This window comes from Hippocampus zosterae, chromosome 19 (assembly GCF_025434085.1).
Source record: "Hippocampus zosterae strain Florida chromosome 19, ASM2543408v3, whole genome shotgun sequence".
Taxonomy (NCBI): domain Eukaryota; kingdom Metazoa; phylum Chordata; class Actinopteri; order Syngnathiformes; family Syngnathidae; genus Hippocampus; species Hippocampus zosterae.
The window spans coordinates 2,647,294-2,668,242 of record NC_067469.1 but is presented as its reverse complement, the minus strand read 5'-3'; the positions used below and the strand labels follow the sequence as shown (position 1 = coordinate 2,668,242).

At 45.2% G+C, this 20,949-nt stretch overlaps 1 protein-coding gene across 2 annotated transcripts in view; it reads left to right on the top strand.

Moving 5' to 3' along the window:
• jag2b (jagged canonical Notch ligand 2b) overlaps positions 1–10,401 on the top strand; it is a 34,539-nt gene extending 24,138 nt beyond the window's left edge. For both annotated transcript variants that reach the window (XM_052053663.1, XM_052053662.1), the window contains 16 exons: positions 235–281; positions 368–541; positions 1,989–2,151; positions 2,249–2,410; positions 2,525–2,638; positions 3,027–3,140; positions 3,271–3,384; positions 4,145–4,261; positions 4,443–4,470; positions 5,086–5,171; positions 5,708–5,821; positions 5,945–6,060; positions 6,263–6,511; positions 6,609–6,740; positions 7,591–7,744; positions 7,882–10,401. In XM_052053663.1, the coding sequence (XP_051909623.1) occupies positions 235–281; positions 368–541; positions 1,989–2,151; positions 2,249–2,410; positions 2,525–2,638; positions 3,027–3,140; positions 3,271–3,384; positions 4,145–4,261; positions 4,443–4,470; positions 5,086–5,171; positions 5,708–5,821; positions 5,945–6,060; positions 6,263–6,511; positions 6,609–6,740; positions 7,591–7,744; positions 7,882–8,417 (2,420 nt within the window). In that variant the 3' untranslated portion in view covers positions 8,418–10,401. The remainder of the gene's footprint in view (positions 1–234; positions 282–367; positions 542–1,988; positions 2,152–2,248; positions 2,411–2,524; positions 2,639–3,026; positions 3,141–3,270; positions 3,385–4,144; positions 4,262–4,442; positions 4,471–5,085; positions 5,172–5,707; positions 5,822–5,944; positions 6,061–6,262; positions 6,512–6,608; positions 6,741–7,590; positions 7,745–7,881) is intronic.
• Positions 10,402–20,949: the final 10,548 nt, after the last annotated feature.

Sequence of the window (20,949 nt, the reverse complement as noted above, 5' to 3'; positions counted from 1 at the left end):
GTAGTTTAAGGCTTACTCATTCAGTCACATGCGGTAACTTGTTCCTTTCTTGTCTTGGCAATCAAGCGCTCGCTCGTGTGTGCCCTCACAAAACCAGTCGCATGCCCACTGTGGATTCAGTGCATGAACAGATCCTCGGCTTCACTCGTACCTTTTCGCAAACTCGGCCTCGCCTCGAAACATTCCGCGCGCCATTTTGCAACCTACGCTAATATCTGCTATTTTGCTTTTCAGACATGAGCAGCTGCCACGGTCAATGCCTGAATGGAGCGACGTGCAAGGTTTGTCACTTTCCATCTCAAAACGTCTCCAATGTGACGGAAAGCGCTTCGGATGACGCCGTCTTCTTCTTTTCGGTCTTCATTAGGACAGCCCACGCGGTTACCATTGCCAGTGCCCGCCGGGCTTTGTGGGCTCTCGCTGTGAAATCCAACGGAATAAATGTGACGGCAGACCCTGTCAGAATGGAGGCCAATGCCACGCCGTGTTAGGTGGCTTTGTGTGCCAGTGCCCGATGGACTTTGCGGGACAACTGTGCGAGGTAAGCCGCATCGCGCGGTAGATTTCGATTTGAGCCGCTCGCCCAACTTTCTGACAAATTCTATCTTTGCGCTAATTTAATAGGAAATTGCACAAGACGCGCTCTGGGATTTATGTCGCCCTTCAATTAGTTTGGATTTCTAAGCTCCTCTTCCCATCGGGAATAATTGAGTTAATTTGTGTCCGGGGTCACATAAGATTCGTTCTCAAAATGACTACTGCACATCGACGGTGACCAAAACAAGAGTCGTCTACAGTACGGCCACCTGTCCTGCTCGTACTGGCTATCGCATGATGTCTCTATCTGCTGGCCGTAATCGTTTTATATTTAGTGTGCGTTTTGAAGCCAATGTAGGTTAGCTGTGAGGAAACTGATTCTGTTCTGCTTCTCTTGGGGCCTGAATGGAGGACATTGCTGGTCAGGAGCCAATCCTGATTTAGCTTCTCCACTATATACACCAACCTTGCTGAATGAGGTGGCGCTGGGTTGCTGCCCGCTTACTACTAAACACCCGCCCGTGTCTGCCGCCGTGCTGCCTACATGCCCGCTTTAAAAAAAAAAATTAAAAAATGTGTTGCTTTTTTGAGCAGCACATTTACATACTTATTTCCATTACCAAGGCTCATAAAAATACGACTACCGTGACTTCATTTTTTTTTTTTTTTGCCTGAAAATGGTTTGCTCGTGGTACTAATTAGAAAACGTGACTAATCATAATTACGTGGCTCTCATAATAAGCATGCAACGATACCAATACCGGATCTGATGCAAAGAAATTTCCCTCCCCAATCTAAGTCAATGCTCCGAAAACCACTAAAATGTCTCCTGGCTTTGACCACACACACATCCAAATAGTAAAGAAAATTGGTACGTGCACATGACACTTGGGTTAAAATAAACTACGTGTGACCACAGACTTCACCCACTCTGCTGACCCGCTCAAACTCTCCTGCTCAGCACCTTAAATGGCAACGGGTGCAGCCCGGCGTTTATGCACAGTAGTGATGTTTACAAAAACTTGGAGGTTTTCCCTGCAACCTCTGTATTGGAGTGTGTTAGAAAAAAGAAAAAAAAAGCCAAACATGCCACCTTGGTCACGAGTAAGGTGGGCCTTTTGCTCATTTATCTTGACTTTCTTCCCCGGCCCTGTCAATGTATCGCCCAAATGTGTCCGCGAGCAACATCTTCATCGTCTCCTCTTCAAGCTTTTTTGGCGTAGACTAATTTAGCATGTCAGTGATGTTCAAAACAAAAGGGTGAATCTTCTCCATGAGATTAGGCAAAGTTTCGGAGGCTTACTCTGCAACGTTTATCTTGGTAAGGGGAGGCTGGCATAAGCAAAGCGAAGCAGCTCACCTGCCAAACAAATCAGTTTTGTCAGCTCTTGGGATTGATGCATGAAAATCTTGGCTTTATCTTGAAACCGTCTCGACCGTCTCTTTTTCAGATGCGGATCTCATCCCCTTCGGATGCCTGCGATCCAAACCCATGTGAGAACCAGGCCAAGTGCCACAGTATGGTCCAAGACTTCTACTGCGCATGTCCCGACGGCTTTGAGGGTAAAACCTGCGAGCGACCCAAGGTGGACTGCAAAAGCACCCCTTGTCAAGGTGACCATAAAACTCCTCCCCCTTTTACCATCTCCGATTGTATAAATGACAAATAGAGGAAGTTGCCGTACCGTTTCTGTTCTTTATTTGCTCGCAGTTATCGACAGCTGCACTGTTGCCATAGCGACCAACGACTCGGCAGAAGTGCGGCGCATCTCCTCTAACGTCTGCGGACCTCGAGGGCGCTGTGTGAGCGGGCTGGACGGCAACTTCACTTGCATCTGTGAACCGGGGTTCAGCGGCATCTACTGTCATGAAAGTATGTGCAGAGCCCTTCGCTAGAATGGCACTCGGATGCGATGTCTCTTGCCCGTGTCTGAATTTGCTTCGCTTTGAAATACGGTAAAACCTCTGACTCCTTTCCATGTTCCAGACATAAACGACTGCCTCAGAAGCCCATGTAGAAACGGGGGCACCTGCATTGACGGCATCAATACGTTTCAGTGCTTCTGTCCTGACGGCTGGGAGGGAGAACTCTGCGACCGCAGTAAGTTCCCAACATGCCCTCGGGTCGCATATTGCAGGTGCTAAATTTCATGTTCACTCGAACGGATTACGTGTGCTGTTGGTGGGCATGTCACAGGTGATATTCTAATATTTTACCGAGATCGTAGTGAACACGACAGTGCTCGTTGACTCATACTAACCGATTGCACTGTATCAGTTGTCACAGTGAAATGACGCTAATGTGATGACAATGCAGTTTTGTCATATGGCATGACTCCTTCTTGTGACTTGCATTCAATCGGCCGCTAGAATCTCAACCGCATTCATTCTCCGTTCCCAGAATTCGTACTTAATAGATAGTTTCCACTTTTTTTTTGCATGAGCAATGTGACAAAATGATCAAAGTTGTTCTCCGCGGCATTCCTCAGATGTCAACGAGTGCGGCCACAACCCGTGTAAGAATGGCGGCCGCTGCGTCGACCTGGTGAACGACTTCTACTGCGAGTGTGCCGACAACTGGAAGGGCAAGACCTGCCATTCGCGTGAGTAATGAGTTTTTCCGCACTTTTCGCTGGCCCCAAGTCCACCACGTCGGTCAGCTTTTCTATCCGTTTGCTGTTGAAGGATGTGTGACGTGAGTGTGTGTGTGTGTGTGTGTGTGTTTGTGGACAGGCGAAAGCCAATGTGACGCCACCACATGCAGTAATGGAGGCACGTGCTATGACCACGGGGACACCTTCCGCTGTGCCTGCCCACCCGGCTGGGGAGGAAACACATGCAACACAGGTGGGGACGCCTTTGGAACGTTTTGGCTTCCGTCGGGATGCTTGAAATTCGCAGTGGCTGTGACATGGACTCTGTGTACTTTTTACACTAAAATCCGAAGATTTTCCTCCTCCGCACGTAGAAAAAGCAAAACTGGAAACACTGTGGAGTGCGTTGGAAAGGGAAACCGTTTTGGATTCTTGTCGTACTTTGTATGTTGTCGCTAAAAGCCACCGGTTGTTTGCTGTGTTTATTTCAAGTTGACATCTCTTGCTAATTAACCCCACCTAACTAGTAGACGGAGCTTCTTTTCAATTTAGGTTGTGCACACATAGCCTGTTGGTGCGAGGCTTTTAGCAGTCAACACTGAAAAGGGTCAACATCGGTCGACAACATTTTGAAATAATCCTGTAACCCACATTTAGTGGATGGTCTGCCACGAAAGCACTCGTGGCACCAGATCTGTGGCGGAATAATGAACTGTACCGAGATTGTACTAAATCGTGAAGCTGTTTTAAACGACCGGTTGCAAATTGTCTTTGAGCGAACATCCAGCTGCGTTTTTAATGTTTTCCCTAAATCCAAGTTGCGACTTTATATTGTGTAGATGTGTACTGGAGACATGCTTTCAAGTGGTTTCAGAATGAAGGCTTATTAATTTAAGACATATTTAAGCACAGTGAATTATTCAGGGATCGTTAAAAAAAAAAAAAAGAAAGAAAGAAAAGGCCTCCACATTTTCCTTTTTCATAAACAATTTTTGACCCGAATCTTTTGACAGCCAAGAACAGCACATGCGCCTCAAGTCCTTGCTTGAATGGTGGAACCTGCGTGGGAGGAGTCGACACCTTTACTTGCATCTGCAAAGATGGCTGGGAAGGACCCACCTGCGGCCAAAGTAGGCATTTTTTTTTTTGTTTTTCCGCGATTTGTACTTTTTGTTAAATCACAATAAACCCTAAAATCTTTGAAGTCTCCCCGTCTTTGCCAATGTCATAAAAAAAAATCGTAATAAAGACAAATTAGCTGCCATGGATGTAACAATGCAACGCTCAAAGTCTTTTGTGCTCCTTCAACAGATATAAACGACTGCAACCCTCATCCATGGTATGTATCGTTTCCTGCCTCGCACACTCCTGTGGTGTCGTCAAAGCTACCCCGCCCATCCTCCCCTCCATTTATCCCAGCCTCCCTCCTCTCAGCACTTCACACAGGCTTCGCAAGGCTGTAAGGGGGGGTGCAGGGACTCCCTAAAAGGAGCGGAAGGTGTCCTCAAATCAAGCCTCAAAGGGCCATCTCACAAGCGGAGAGCTTTGGGAATTGAATAGGGACAGGGAGAGGTGGAGTAATACCAACTACCCCGTGGTGAATGCAGGTGGGGGGTGGGAAAGCAGTGGAGGAGGTGGTGCACATGTCCCTTTTCTTTCTGTGCGACCTGGAGGGGGTGTGGGGCCGGGGGGTGCTGGGCTGGGCTTTGAGGAGGAATGGAAGAGTGGCATGATGAGAGTAGAGGCAAGGGAGGGGACTGGACACGCCTATTAGCATCTGAAAGGTGGAAGCTTGTATTGATGAGTTGAATTGAGCTTTGTAACCCCCCCCCCAAACACCACGCGCGCACACACACACGCGCACACACGACTGATGTGCTTTGTTGCAAATGGAAAGGATGTGGATTTTGTACCCTCTCATCTAATCATCATTTATTGCCTGCCCTCCTTTCAGTTACAACGGAGGCATCTGCGTGGACGGAGTCAACTGGTTCAGATGCGAGTGCGCCCCCGGGTTTGCCGGGCCTGACTGCAGAATCAGTAAGCACCGACGTGCGGTTTATCTCATTAGAAAGCGCAGTCATCAGTGCAGTTCAAACAGAACTATTGTGGGCTCGCATCATCACCAAAATCCAAGCCCCGGATGGCGCCCTCTCGGCATGTCCTTTTGTTCCGAAATGCCTCCGGGGGTCAAAGGTCACCCCTCCTCTATATTCACACAGTCACACAAATGCCCACATAAGACAAATTAACCAGTGACCCTGAAATTCTTCTTCTATCCCCCTTTGTTATGGCCAGAAAGCGTCCCACCTTTTCTGTCCAGCTTGAATTTGAGATTTCTCACTCCGACTGTTTGTGTGGCGTCTCAAATGACAATGGGCCGAAGTTCTCTGTGACCGCGGGAAACGGGCAAGATGATGTTGTTTCGCACACACTTTTACGTTGAGTTTATTGTACCTCTGGCTAAAGTTTTCATTGCTTTGTGCTGAAAGTCAATTTGCTTTGCGGGGAGTATGAAAAAAAAAAATCGTTATATTTTGTGGCCTAATCTTTGGCTGCCATTCTTTGTTCCACAGATATCAACGAGTGCCAGTCTTCACCGTGTGCCTACGGCGCAACGTGTGTGGATGAGATCAACGGTTTTCGCTGCGTTTGTCCACTCGGTAGAACAGGAGTCCGATGTCAAGAATGTAAATACCCCCCCCCCCCCCCCCCCCATTTTTAACACATTTGCATCTATATTGACTTGGTATCCCTCATTCATGCATACGGGATGTTCATTGTGGCTATTTCATGTGTGTGTGTGTGTCAAGTCATAGGTATCGGGGCGTCATGCCACTACGCCGGGCTTCAGTTTCCTCACGGCAGCCGATGGGAGGAGGAGTGTAACAGCTGCTACTGTGGCAACGGCAAAGTGGACTGCACAAAGGTGACTTTTTTTTTTCAGAGCATATTCCGCATCTGTCAATCCACAAGTCAAGTTGGCACTTGTAAATCATGTCGGCAAGTCTTACTGGAAGTTAAGAAGCTCTATGCGGCGTGTCGGTTTTATTCTCATCCATATACAGCATGCAGGAGAACTGAGCAGAATGTCCTCCGCACCTTTTTGTCCCCCCCCAACCCCCCCGCAGGTTCAGTGTGGTCGACGGCCCTGCCGCCTGCCGGTCTCGGGCCAGGACGCCAGCAGTCAGTCCTGCCCTGCCGGACGTGAATGCGAAGCGCACGGATACCTGACGTGTTTTTCAGCTCCTTGTCATCAGTGGGGGGTTTGCTCCCAAGCGCTCACACAAACAAGCACCAAATGTCAGCCAAACAGCGGGCACCTGGACAACAACTGTGGCCGCATCACACTGGTTTTCGACAAAGACAAAGTCCCGCCGGTGAGTCGCATCTTCGCGGGCTCTTCATGATTTCTTGAGATGGAATTCCCCTTTTTTGTATTATTGCCCGTCACTGTGATTGGATTTTTGCTCTCAGGGAACAACGGTGGAGAACATCTGCTTTGAGCTGAGGTATCTTCCGGCCACCCGAACTTTGGCAAAGGACCACAACCTCCACCTGCTGTGCGACCTGTCTCACTCCAGTCAGGACGCCGTGGAAGTGGCCATAGTAAGTCAATGAATCCTAATCGCTGATAACCATGTAAGGTGTTTTTAAGTCTTCTCCGTCTTACTATGCTATATCTCTAAAATCAAAATTTCAGCACGCCTCCAGGACTGTGTCCTTTTCCTTGTTTATCTTCCCGAGCCAATGACCTTTAAAGGAGACGTATCGTGCTCCTTATTTCCGAATTTAAAACGGTTTTCAGGTGCCCCGAGGAACTTGTCTTGTGGGTCAGCGCTACCCAAAGATAAACAATTTCAATAGATTTAAAACGCACGGGAAGAAATAAAGTATGCGTAGCTTTTGTTGCTATGACAACAAAGAGAGGGGAGGAAAAAAAACCACACAACAGCATTTTCACTTGTGAAGGCAGCACTTCATTCACTTCACCGGTCAAAATGTCCATTCGATGCTTGCAAGAAAGAAATTCAAATTTCCTGACGTCGCTTTAATCACAGCAATGATATTCTACGCTCAGTATCTCAATTCAATTGTCCCTGCGTTTAGGCATAAAGGCCACTTTTAAGTCTACGGAGCTAAAAACGATGCCGCAAACAGGAGGTTATTAGTTGGAAACTGGAGGAGTGAAAAAGTATCCCGACTCCCCCAGCCTGTCTGGATTCAACAGCTGCGAACGAGTCACTGCGCTCACCAGATACACCAGCCCCCCCAAGCCTGCTCCTTTTTGGCTCAGTCCCGACCGCTACTGGGAGCTGTGTTGTCGACCTCCGCCCCGTAGACCGCAATGTTATCGCCCCACTGTTGTTTTTATTTCACCACGCTATGCACGTCTGCCTGACACCTCAATATGTTCTTATCACGACTAACAAAAGGTCTTGTCTGACTCGGTTGGTAGTCTTTCCAGCCCGAGGATCTCGCAGACAACAGCCTAATACAGGAGACGGCCAACGCCGTAGTGAGCGCCTTGTCCAAGAGAAACAGCAGCGGCATCATGTTGGCCGTCATTGACGTCAAAGTGGAAACGCAACGGGTCGCATCCCGTTCATTGGGTGAGTACCGACCACGAATGGCTTTAAAGGGCACCTTTATTTATCAAAACTTTTCCGTAAAAGGCGTTATTCAACCGTCACGTTTGACTCTGTCATTTCCCTTGGCTGAACCATCTGTCACCTGTCCGCGCCGACAGATTACCTGGTACCTCTGCTCTGCGTTCTCTTTGGTTTGCTCTGCCTCTTCTGCATCATCGTTTGCGTTTGGTGGACTCGCAAACGGAGAAAAGAGCGCGAAAGGAACGCGCGCTCGCCGGCCGTCGACGGCGTCAACAACCATTGGGACCCACTTCGGCGGGTGGCGGGACATCAGCAGCAGCAGCAGCAGCTGCTGAAGGAGAGCAACAGGGAGGCCGAGCAGGAGCGCAAAAAGCTCATGGGGCCCTCCTATCGGACGTGTGATGAAGAGGAGGAGGAGGGCGAGGAGGAGACGGAAGGCGAGCTCGAGCTGGAGGAAGAGCCGCGCGGAGCCGAGGCGGGGAAGCAGCCGGTTTATAAGTACTCAAAGAGCGCAGTGCACTCGAGTGGGGGGCTGATCTGCACCACGCACAGTTCAAGTTCGCCCCTAAAGGCGCCCCACCGGACCCCAGGCTACAGCCCCAAAGACAACCGCTGGAAAAATGTCAGCGCCGTCATGACTGGCCAGAAAGACGTCAGAGACCATTGTGTATAAGACATTTCAACAATAGACTCGCTAAGTGGAAGTGAGGAGCTGCGAGTCAGCCCCCCTGCCCCCTCCCCTCTTTTTTTTCTTTTTTTTTGGGGGGGGGGACTGACTACCTTTGGGAAGAAGAAGGCTTTTGTATTACAATAAGCCATTATTTGCTTTGTGATCATCGTATTTGTCACCGCCACCTGACATTGTGGACATGTCCCCCCCCCCGACCCCCCCATTAATGATCTGCCGTACTGAAAGCTTTTCAGGAGGTAATAGAAGCCTCCTGCAATTTCTGTTTGTAAAAACAATTTTACCATTTAAGAAACAAAGAATTTAGGGAAAGTAGAGGGGGGGGGCGGATCTGTATAATTTGCTTATTTTTACAGACTGTTACGTCTGCAGGCGTCCATGATGGGGTGGGGACCGATCTAAATTTCAAAGGCCCGGAAGGGTTTGATTGGGTTGTTGCCGTCGTAACGACGGAGGAAAATCCCTCCCTCGGTTTTACCCTCGTACCTGAGGCCATCACACGCCAGCCTTACCAAATCACTCGGCTTGTGGGAGGGAAGGAGGCGGGGGGGGGGGGGGGGGGGGCAGAAACCCCAGTGCCTACTATGTGGCCTTTGACTAACTTTGTCCTGTCTCTCAATTGTCTTGGCCCGAAAGCTCCGTTTTGAGGATTTCTTTTGCAGTATTTGAGTTGGTAGCAAGTGCCTTTCTGCGAGCCCGCTTCAGGCTCCCCAAGTCGCGCTGCCCAGTTTGACCTTCTTGTTTCTCAATCGCAAAATGTCGACGTGTGCATTGAACGAGTTCCCTTTCCACAGCAACGCCATTCAAGGTATTTTGATCCAAACAGAAATGATAACTCTGTACATATTGTGTAAATACAAAAAAAAAAAAAAGGAGTCGCTGTGTATATTTGAAATAAGTAACTTAAGACAAGTCACACATTTTTATTATTATTGTTATTATGGTTAATATTATTTTTATTATTATTTTTTTTTTTTTTTACAACGCCATTCCTTTTATTTATGCCAGTCAAAATCGGCAGGTTTTATGTCATTTCCAGAGTCACACCGTAAAGAACCTTTACAATGAGGTACCAGTGATGAAGGACTTTTTGAAGGGGTTAAAAATGGCTTGTTGCAGGGAACTTTGCTTTTGACGTGACCTTTTCGTCCTGATTTTTAGTTTGCTAACTTAAACCGGTTGATGCGTTGCTCATACGTGGCGAATAATGATGAATGTCAGGCCAAATCATTGCAGTTTGTCATCTCGGTATGTCCCAACCTGTGCTGTATTTTGCTTGGTCAAATGACTCGTGTTAATTTATTCCAGCTCGCGATTTAAGAGTGATTATTTTATTGTAATTTTTTTCTTTTTTTGGTTTTTGTTTTGTTCTGTCAGGATTTGGCCCAACATGGCAGCCTTAAAGTGGTTTACCGGCGCAACACGAACCATTTCTAAGCCCATCATAAACCCTTTTTTTTTGTTTTTTTGTTTCAGGTGCCTTAATGTATTGAGTGATGCATAATTTGTGTAATCTGTTGTCATCATTTTATGTTTTTCTTTTCACAAGTAACTCTTTGAAACATTGTGTGTTGTATTGTGGCGTGTTTTCTTCGCCTTTGTAAAGTGCTTTCCTGGTCTCACTTTTCTTTCATGGAGATTTCTGGCTAATATTGAAAAGAAGAATTGAAAAGGAAGAAAGAGGGGGTTAACAAAAAAAAAAACAATTCTATCCACGATGGCTCTTTTTAAGTGTCCTGAGTGTGGATAGCAGTAGGTCAAATGTGGACAAACCCGCATTATCTTCATGTTTTGGTTTCAAGGCTTTAATGAAGGGAACAATGTTTGCATATGCTATCTTGCAAGTGTGTTTGTTTCAGTTACCAACTCAGTCCAAAAATGGCTCATATAATGTAAGACCATCATGCTTTCTGTTATTGGGACACAGCAAAAATAAAGAATTAAAACGGCATCACTGCTGGTGTAAAAACTGTGTAAAAGCTTTTGTTTTTTTTAACATATATACACAGTACTTGGATTTTTTTTTCCTCCTATCATTTTGTACAAAGGTAAAGATTTTCATTCTTTCCATGTGCAGTTCTTAAAGCCATTTTATGATGACGCTTTTCTGCAGACTAAACAAATTTAGGCGGCATGGTGGACGGCCGGTTGGCACATCGGCCTCACAGTGCAGAGGCGCACGGTTCGATTCCGGGCTCATGGCTTTCCTGTGTGGAGTTTGCATGTTCTCCCTGTGCCCCCCCCCCCCCGTGGGTTTTCTCCAGGTACTCCGGTTTCCTCCCACATTCCAAAAACATGCGTGAAAGCTTGATGGAACACTCGAACTTATGATTGTGAGCACAAATGGTTGTTTGTTTATGTTTGCTTCGCCATCAGTTGGCATTCAGTTCAGGGTACCCCACCCCGATTGACCGAGTAATATTACAGTTCCCCGAAAGCAGGTTATCCACAGTTGCCACGGCAACACCCAAGTCACTCTTCCCATCGGTATCATCCGCATGATTTTGAAACAATGAGTGCATATTTCTGCCATTGAGTGTAAACTGAGATCATACGCTTGTAAGCATTCGCTTGTTATTTCCATTTCACGATGGCTCCGATCAGCAGAATTTGATCCACTTTGTGAAAGGCCATCAGACATGTTGGTTCACATAAAACCAGCCAAGTAGGCTGGAACCTCACTTGCGCATTCGGAAGAATAGATTTAATTCGTTCAGTACACTACATTATGCAAACTGGAATTAACTGGCTGTCTAGTTTAGATTGAGCACACCCTAAAATACTCCATCAATCAGCCCAAGGGCAGAATTGATCCCCAAGCAAGACCAGGCCGATTTCCTGATCATCGCAGATGGGTCGTTTCTGAACCCCCGTCGTAAATATCTGACCCCTGTGCTTTAAACGCACCTTCCAATTCTCTCCATTCACAAGAGAAGTTCTGCTTTCCATTTTATTTGATGCGAGATACGTTGAACAGCCCGTCTCTGTATTCCTCCTCGCCCACGTCCGTGTGGGCTGACTGGGCCGGATCAATCGATTCGAAATCGCTCAGCAGGCTCTCGAGCGCTCCGAGTACACCAATAGAACCTCATCTCCTGTTCTGGGCCCATCCGGCCTGCGCCAATGGGGAGGCTGAGGTGATCTTCCCGGTCACATGAAGATGTGAATGTTTCATGAGTAATATTATGATGCCGAGCAGGGGGGGGCGGGACACTTTTCCCTCCCACGCTAATGGGATCTTGCCTGGCCGTTCGGTAAGATCTAATCGATTTAGACAGAGGATGATGGTGATGGAAATGCAGAGTATGCATGTCGATGTTCAAAACCGTTTAATACATCATTCTGTTTTTATTAACGGTCCAAGGGATATAAAATCATATTTTCATATGTCCTGTCACAGTAAAACCTTCAGTTACTCGGCATCGGCACAAAAAAAACAAACAAACATAAAATCTTGTTAACTTGCCGTCCTTTCCTGAAACAAAGCAGTTCGAACTCTTGCGCATCCTGCGTGCATCGATACGCCACCACTCATCCCAGAGTGCATCGGTAAACTGAAACCAGACTTGAGAGGTAGCCAAGGACTCTGTGTACAGCGACTAAACACTTGTTTTTTTCAAAGCAGAAAACACAAGACATATGTGATTTTTTTTTTTCCGTCAAACAAGAAAAATGACCACGCGTATTGTTTTGCTTTTAATCGATATTGTAACGGCTGTAACCTCGTCTGGGTAGTCGTCACCGGATATTGCATTTGTGTACTGCCTCATGCCACGACCTGCAGTTTGGACATTTCAGGAAAACTTTGCATCCACTGAATCATTTTTGCTGTTGCGCTGCTGTTTGTTGTGACGTGCCGACTTTTAAATACATCGGCCACGGGAGTCATTTCATAGTCGCATGTCAGATTTTGTTGTACTGACAGCAAAAAGGGCAGAGGGCAAGTAAACTGTGAATTTGCAACCACTTTGTACCCTCAGCCTGCAAGTCCATGAACACACACACACACACACATTTTTGTGTATGTATGTATCTATATACAGTATATATATCTTATATATGAACTCCTGCTTTGCATGCTTTCTCCCCCAGACCAAATTCTCCCGATTTATCATTCAACTGACCAGACCAACGCACACGGATACGTGCATGACTCCACATGATGTTTGTTGCTATGTACGCTGCGGATGCCTGTTTGTGCTAGCTCAAATGTCAGTGTGCAGTGCAACCCAATCCTCTGTACGGTGATATGTGCAAGGTCAATTTGCGCCTCCTGCGCTTGACGAACGTTGCAGAGCGTAAAAAGTTGCTTCAGCGATCGGTACATGCTAATTTTCATTCATGAATGTCACATAAAAACATCAAATGTGATGTATTAAAATATCTGCGCTGTTAAAATCAGTTTCTGATGTTTGTTTGCTTTGCCGTCCCCACAAACTGGCTGATGATCATAGTCACTGTTTTACAATATGGCCGACATATTATTTCTGTCAAGCAAAATAGTTTTGAAGTTTATTTGAAGCTTGCACATTGTTGTCCTCCTCAGACTTTAATTCAATTCTTCATGAATGAAATGTTCATTTCTTCTCAGTAACTGTCCGCAGCGTCATTCCTGCTCCTACATACCTTTGCGTAAACATCTGTCAGGCCTACAAATTTGTAAAAAAACAGCCTCCCACACTCGCCTCACCCCTGTTTGAAAGGAAGCACTGACTCACTGCGTTCATTGTGAATTATGATATAAAAGAGGAATGATTTTGCAACATCACACATTCCTGTGTTGGTTGGGACATGTCACAGAAATATGTTGTGCTACGTGAGCAATTACAATATGGTTTGACTCCTAATCACCAAATAAGCCACGCTAATGCTTGCCGCAGCTTTACTGACCGGAAAGGTTGGGTGGGGGTGGGGGGGGGGGGGGCTGGCTGGCTATGTCCCCAGGAAGCACTTTTACCCTCAATTTAAGGTTAATGTGGTTACCGGAGCATACAAATGAATAATTGCTCAGTTTGCTATTTTAATTGCAGCACTTATTTGTGTTTAATAACATAGCAGTATGCCACATAATACAAAAAGCCAGTAAGCCTCGACGTCAAATCCTTTCTCTCTCGGCCCATCAAGTTCAAGCATTCCAGGTATAATATCCGGCCGGAGAAATCAGCCCGCGATACTTTAAAGTAGCATTTAGTAGGCCGTCTTGACAAGCTTCTTCAAAATTCACTCAAAACAAAAGGTCTATTTTTTGTGGCTCCACTTATTAAATAACAATCAGATGCTTGTCATACCGTCTCCAACATCCTACCAAATTACATCAATTACTGAATACGACATTGTGTCGACGTGTCTCCTGTCCGTTATTTCAAATAAGGTGGCGAGACAGAGCGGGGAAGGAAAGAAGACACCCAATAAATCGGTATCCCATTCGACCCTTTTATCAGTTGGCCCAATTTGACACTTGACAGGATTGACCTTCCAAAAGCGACGGGGTCAACTCCATCTGTGCTCTCTCAATTCAAATTGCAACAAATGAAGGGAGAGGGTAATGGAAAAACACCGCGATGGAGCACCATTAAGGTGATTGATAGCATTTGTCCACGTCGGCCATTTTGGGGTCAAATGTACGACCTTGAAAGGCGCATTCGAGACTGTTTTGTCTTTATTTCACACTGTCTATATCATATTAATATTTAGACTTGTTTTGTCTCCTGTAAGAGCTATAAATCAAAGTTGTGTGATGCACATGATGAAGAGTTTGAGTTTGGAAGATGGGGAAACTAATTTTTTTCAAGATGTTGGCCGGCAAAGTTAAACTTGACTCGAATGTCAAAACCGCTCTTTGGTAAATGTGCGTTTTCTATATTCAAGAGTGTGTCCCTTGATTAGAGATTTTGACAATAAGCCTACCTGCGGTTGATGTATGTCTGAAGTGGAGGCTGTGTTATAGGGCCTAGCATTAGCACGAAAGGCTCATGACATTGATGGCTGTGATTGGATGTGATGTTCTGCCTGGCAAAGAGCCAAATGGGACAGCCGACTTAACACAAAAATGGCTTTTTCATCCTACACTCATGTGACTATCCTGCCTCCCAGGCAAACCGTCGGTCTGCTTCATGGATTGAAGTGGGAGGGGCACTAAGACTCAAGGGTCAGTCCTTGAACCCCTTTTGTTCCTGTCTGTATAAGTTACCTTCATCAAGTCTATGCAGATGACACACAGCTATTTTTATCAATGTCCCCAAATGGCAGCAGTTCAATTAACGTGTTGTGTCACTTTCTGAAGTAAATTAGCGACCGGATGAAGCAGAGTTTCCCTTGGGCATTTAAAAGGAATTTAAATTGCCAGTAATTTTAAAAAGTGACTTCTTATTTCTTTACTTTGTTTTTAAATGACTTTGAATCTTTTGTTTGAAAATGTGGATCAATGTTGTCGAGGTACATTCTTTTAGTAACCACATATTATTTCTTTGCTTTGACTTGGAATGTTTTTAGGCGTTTGTTTGTCAATGTATTTAGGTGTTGCGCTTTTTTTTTTTTTGTATGTGTGAGGCTTTGTGTGTGAAATGTGCGATATAAATAAAACTGCCTTGCCCTCGCCTAAGCCAAGAGTTTGTCGCTGTTGACGTAGATAGCACAGTGGATCTGGATATATAAAGTGTAACTCAAGCCAATATGAGCTTATCAGCTCCTCACTTTATAATGGAGTGGAGGTGTAATAAAAGCAATGGATGTACTCGGCTGGATTCGCCTCGTGTTAATTTACGACTATTACAAGCCTATGAATCGCACCTTTGCTTCAATGTTTGCGCCTTTGCTTCAATGCTTCACATGGGTATTAATTACAAGACCAGTAAAGTCAATTGTAACCGTTGGCGTCTCGACTTTGTTAATTCCACCAGCACTGTGCTCCATTTCTAAGCGGCGTCTATCACTTGGAGCTCCACAAAGCTCTATCCCGGAGCATCGGCCGTTCAATCTAGAATCGCTTCCACTCAGGCGTATTACACACTGCTATAATTTCTCCATTGCGAGACTAATAAAGGTTTTCTTAATCTTAATCATAATCTTATTGTGCTCCGTTAATTCAATCACATTTTAGATTATGGGTGGCCATGAAACAACGGAAAGTAGACCGTTTTTGTTTCTGCGGTTCTGATCATCGCAGTCGGTCAAGTTTTCCAAAGCAATGACGCTGTCTCCTGTATCATGTCGTATTCCCCATTATTATATTTCAGGTGCACCTTGCCAAACCGTTTTCCATAAAACCACTCAATAAACAAAGAAAGGTTGATAAGATTAGATCCAACCCCCCTCCTAAACCCAACCGTCCAATTAAGTTCCTGTTCCCATCCGGACAGTGAAGTGCAGTGGCTGACGATTCCGAGTCAAAAACGACATTTAAGCAGGCGGCCTCGTCACACTGCAACCTCGTCTGACAGGGAAATTGGATCTGGACTTAAGAAGGGGGGGGGGGGTGTAATGTGGTTAAACGATAAAGGCACGGAGCTCAGGCTGACTGATGCCACGAGGCCGCTCATTATGGGGGGGATATCCATGCTTTTGTGTTTGCATGTGGGTCTCATGTGCGTCCGTGTTTGCGTGTCTCATTGCGGATAATACATTTAGGTCTGCGGCTATTCGGACAGTGACGGTTTGCCTTTTCAACCCAACGTAATGAAATTAAACAATTTCTACGTTAAAGGGCTCAACATGCTTCGATGGTCTATTAAATGATGGTATTTTATTTTCCTTCTCTGTACTTTTTCACCTCTGAGCGTTCTGATCACGGCTTATCATGGCTTCCTCGCTCCTAGCGATCGTATTCCAGATATTTTTGCAGATGTTGTGTACCACGACGAGCGTATGTGTTTGTGTTTCTCCGAAAACAATCTTAATAGCTTCTCGCCAAGGTCAGCGCCTTGACTGTGCTATGTGTGGAATGAGCAAAGTCTTTGCGGTGCTCTGCCTTCAGACGACTCCAGAGAGTCGCGCTCATTGTGTGGCAGTCGAAGGGGGAACAAAGACATTTCCACTGGAGGAACTTTAGGTTCCTGTTGATAAGAGGGCAGCATTCTGAGCGCGACCGTGTTTACATGCGAGTGTGCAGTGAGGGCCTACAGAGCAACGCGGGCTCGCACTTTCCAGACAACAAGTGATGACTGTACTGTATAAATAGTTACCCTTGGAGAAGCATCAAAGGGAAGGAGAAAATTCCAGCCCAAGATCAAGATTCCCAGTCCGAATTAAAATGATGTATGCGCGCTGTTTACTTTCAACATGTCCTTTAGGTTTTATCTACCGCATTATGCAATATATGTCGAACACATTTGTCACCTACAAACATTAAGATGCGTAATATTGTACAATACGTGAACATATTTAGCTGATGGCTTCAAACCAAGTTCTGCTTCAGAACTGGAACTTTCTTTGTATCCACTAATCAGGCCAGCCAGTATCTGGGAATGACTTTATATCGTCTCTCACGTCCTATTAAGGTGTCTGAACTCTGTTGTGACATTCCCACACTGCCCGCTGCCTTTCCTGCCAACTGATCAGCCGCTAAATGCAATAATACAGATAAGACAACACTGCATTTACACCGTCCATTCACTTTTCCTTTTATGTTCCTTTCTTCCCACGGCCAGCCGTGGGACTTTTCGAACTGTGCGGACAGGTTGGATTGTTGACTAAAACTGCACTATAGAGTATATACCAGGCATATCCAAAGTCCGGCCCGGGGGCCAAATCCGGCCCGCGGTCGAATTTCATCCGGCCCTCGGCCCCTGTCATAAAATCAGTGCCGTCTGGCCCGCAGGTTGGGCGCAATGGAACACGTGTTGCATTGACTGAGGTCTCGTAGACTGGTGAGTGATGTTTCATAGAGTACTGCTTCCCTCTAGTGGCTAAATGAGTAATAGCATTCACTAAATGAGTAATAGCATTTAGACACTAGAGGGCATCCCTTACGAGTTAACAAGACATCACTCCGTGTTTATATTGACTGATATGTCATATTTCAAATGATCCTTGCAGTTGTGGATATGTGTATTGCTTGTTCATTTCCCTGTTGTTCGAGTCAAAGGTTTTGTGACTATTGAAAAGTCAGGGTGATACATTTTATGTTTCAAATCAATCAATTTGCACTCAGGAGACTTCTGTTTAAGAAAAAGTCAAGTGAATAAGCAGTTGCATGTGATATACCTGTTTCAAATGAACCAAAAGAAATTCTTAAGATTGTTGAAATTAAAATAAAAATGGAAATGTGAAACAGACTGGCTTACTAAAATTTCTTGAACAATATTGTTGTTCAATGTAAAGAATGTCAGCCAAGGTCGGCCCCCCGACATTTTACCACATAAAATCTGGCCCCCTTGGCAAAAAGTTTGGACACCCCTGGTATATACAGTAATTTGCCCCCTTTACAAACAAAAAGGAAAGAGAGTTGAAGGATAGGATTTTGGGGAGGAATGAAATCTCATTTGCTCTGATGCGCTGTAATGACAAACGAGTTTTCACACTTCTTCAGCGCTTGCTCGAAAGTGTCACGGGCGCCGACTTTGCCGACTGCCTCACTTTAAAAGCAAAGTGTGAACGGAAACCAACACGACTTGGGTGACACCGAAGCCGCAGCTGACACCTGATAAAGGATTTAAACGCAGCATGGACACCAGCAGGCGCGGAGCCAAAGATAAATCCACGGCGGCGCATTCACAAGCATGTGTGGAAAGGGGAGAGACTCGTGTCTTCCAGTTTCAACGGGGCCTATCGGAGACTTCCTGTGCCGCTCATCTAGCTGGCTGCGTCGGTTTTACTCTCTGTGATGCATACAGTGACTACGTGAAAACCCCGTTAATTAGTTCTAGATCAACGCTGAGCATTCTTGTTTGCTTTTCCACTTTTTTTTTTTAGTCTGTGATGGCCAGATTGAACAAAAGTCCTGTTTGTTCATTTATTTGTGAGCAGACCACTTCCTCACTAAGATGGTGGATGAAGATTAGACTGTTTTGATATTGAGGGTTCTATTGTGACTGAAAAAGATTGAATAAAATCTTCAAAGAAAGAAAATAAATAGCGTAGCACTGGGGCGGCGAGGGGGGCGGGGGTTGGTCTTTGGTCGTGTGGTGTGTTTAATTACAAACAGGCTATTTCTGAGAGATTGAGAATCACGCAAGATGTTAATGTTAGATGATTTGGCGTTTGTGTTGTCTGGGGATGGGAATAGGTCCATTGGGACTTAAAAAAAGAGAATAGAAATTCCTTTGACAAAAGAGAAGACATTGTGGCTATCAGGCTATGTTCTGGTTATTGGAGATGGATCTAAGATTAGTTGCGGTTAGACAGATGGGACTAAGCCGTTTACGATCTCATGGTGGGCCTTTACAATTTTGGAGGGCCTTCTTCAGCCAATTTGGTGAAAATGTTTTATCCTGCTACCCCCGTTAAAAAAAAAAAAAAAAAAAAAAACACAGCAACATCATTGACTGAGGTAATATTCACAGGTTTTATACTGTACTCCTAAACTCAGTGGCTATTTTATCCCTTGCCTATTGATTTTTTTTCCCTCCTCACTCGGAATCAATCCGACTGCTGCACCGAATAACCCGAACATGTATAGGCAGATGGGGGACACGCTTTCTAGTACAAACGACAAAAAAGAGGGATGAAGTACAGGAAAATATGTTCATATAGAGTACAGACATGCGTTTTGGGTCGTGGGATTGAGACAATGCTTTGCCATTTATGTTGTAGTACCAAGATCGATCTGTGAGAGGCAGCATCACGCCACAGTATATCCATACCGTTGGATGAATGAATACCAAAGAACAAGAAAAAGTAACCTGTATTGTGATCTGTCAAGTAGAGTGCACATTTCTGCCACGGCTAAACGAGTCTAAAAATCAAGACATGTTTGCTTGCTAAATTGCGTGCATGTAGTGTTGCGCCATCAAGTGCATCTCATTGGCCTCGTTGCAGGTGGACTGTGATGACCAAAAGTGAAAACGAATGATTGCATCTGCACCTCGTTCTTCTTGGTACGTGCCACCCCTTCACGAGGTAAGGTCATTATGAAATTATGACGAGGTTTCCTAGACATGAAAAACAAAAAACATCTTAGAACTAAAATGGTAGTAACATTCCCGACCGTGATTTAAGATAAGTCGATTTCTGCAGAGAAAAAAATGTTTTAAGATAAGATAAGATAAGATAAGATATCTATTAATGATTTTCAATTATGCGACAGATTCCTCTTGTTTTGGCTTTGAATGTGGAAATGTGCTCTTTACAGGGGAGGATCTATTTTTGTGGGATCCAGGGCTGTGGACCACCCCAAAATGCTAAAAAAAATGGAAAAGAAGCCAGAGTACACAGAGAAAACTGCTCCACGCTTGATGACCTGTCTCGAGATTGAACTCTGACACAGTCCCGCTAAGCACCGAGTTACTCTCAATCAGGGTAAGTACAACTACACAATTAAAAAATAATCTCTTCCTCATTATCAGGGATCTGCTAATGTATCCTTACATCTTCAACATTCAAAAGCAGATTTAGTTCACTTGCATACATCTTATTCTATGCTACACTTGATAATGCTGCCCCCTACTGTTGGAATATAACCCTAACGTGTTCAGTGGTAGGGTCGCTGGTCAAGAAATTTGGACGGGGGTTTTGGGGAGAAAATGGGGAAGAAAAAAAATCAAAGTACAATGAAATGAGCTCTGTTCTCTAAATCTAACTGCGTGCTTGCGCAAGTATATGCTCAACGCTAACATAAAACACGCTCATTAGAGTGATTGCATATGACGTGGGCTGCAGGATGACTTAATGATTAGCATGTTCTATATACTTTATATATATTTTTTAAAGTACAGGGTTCAACATTCTAGGTTTTTATTCTGGCGCACAAAGGGAACTTTTTCTTTTTTTGGGATGCGCCGCTATAAATCAAGCCATTGAGAGTGCAACACAACGTCATTGATTGTGATGTCTTGGGCTCCAGGCACGCTAGCGACATGAGCATCACACATTCGTGACCTCTCCGGAGCAGAACCTTTTAGGGTACTATCGCGGTAACTGTCAAATGAAGCATGACCACAAGTTAACCGTTAACTAGCACTCATGTACGTTTGTTTGCGTTCTTGATTCATATACATCTGGTCAAAGGTGTGACCGAAAGAATTCTTCTAAATCTAAGCTATTTTGTTTTCCCGTTGAATGAACAATTCGATTAAGTTGTGCGCCTGCAGTTCAGACTCCGATGAGTATGAGCTCGCACATGCACAAAGTCGAAGTCACAGCGGGCTTGTCTTTCGGCCAAATGTGTCATCCCACTGAGCGCGAGTTGTAATCACAACAGGCAGGTGGTAAAAGCTGCAAGTCACACAGTTCGCACAGGAGGATTTATGGCCCAGCTGGTGTCAGGCTCACACTGCGAAGCAACGCGCACTCCCCCTCACTCAATGACGGCAAATAAAGTATAAAACATGCGGGAGCAGATATCAGCTTGCGCAAGATTATG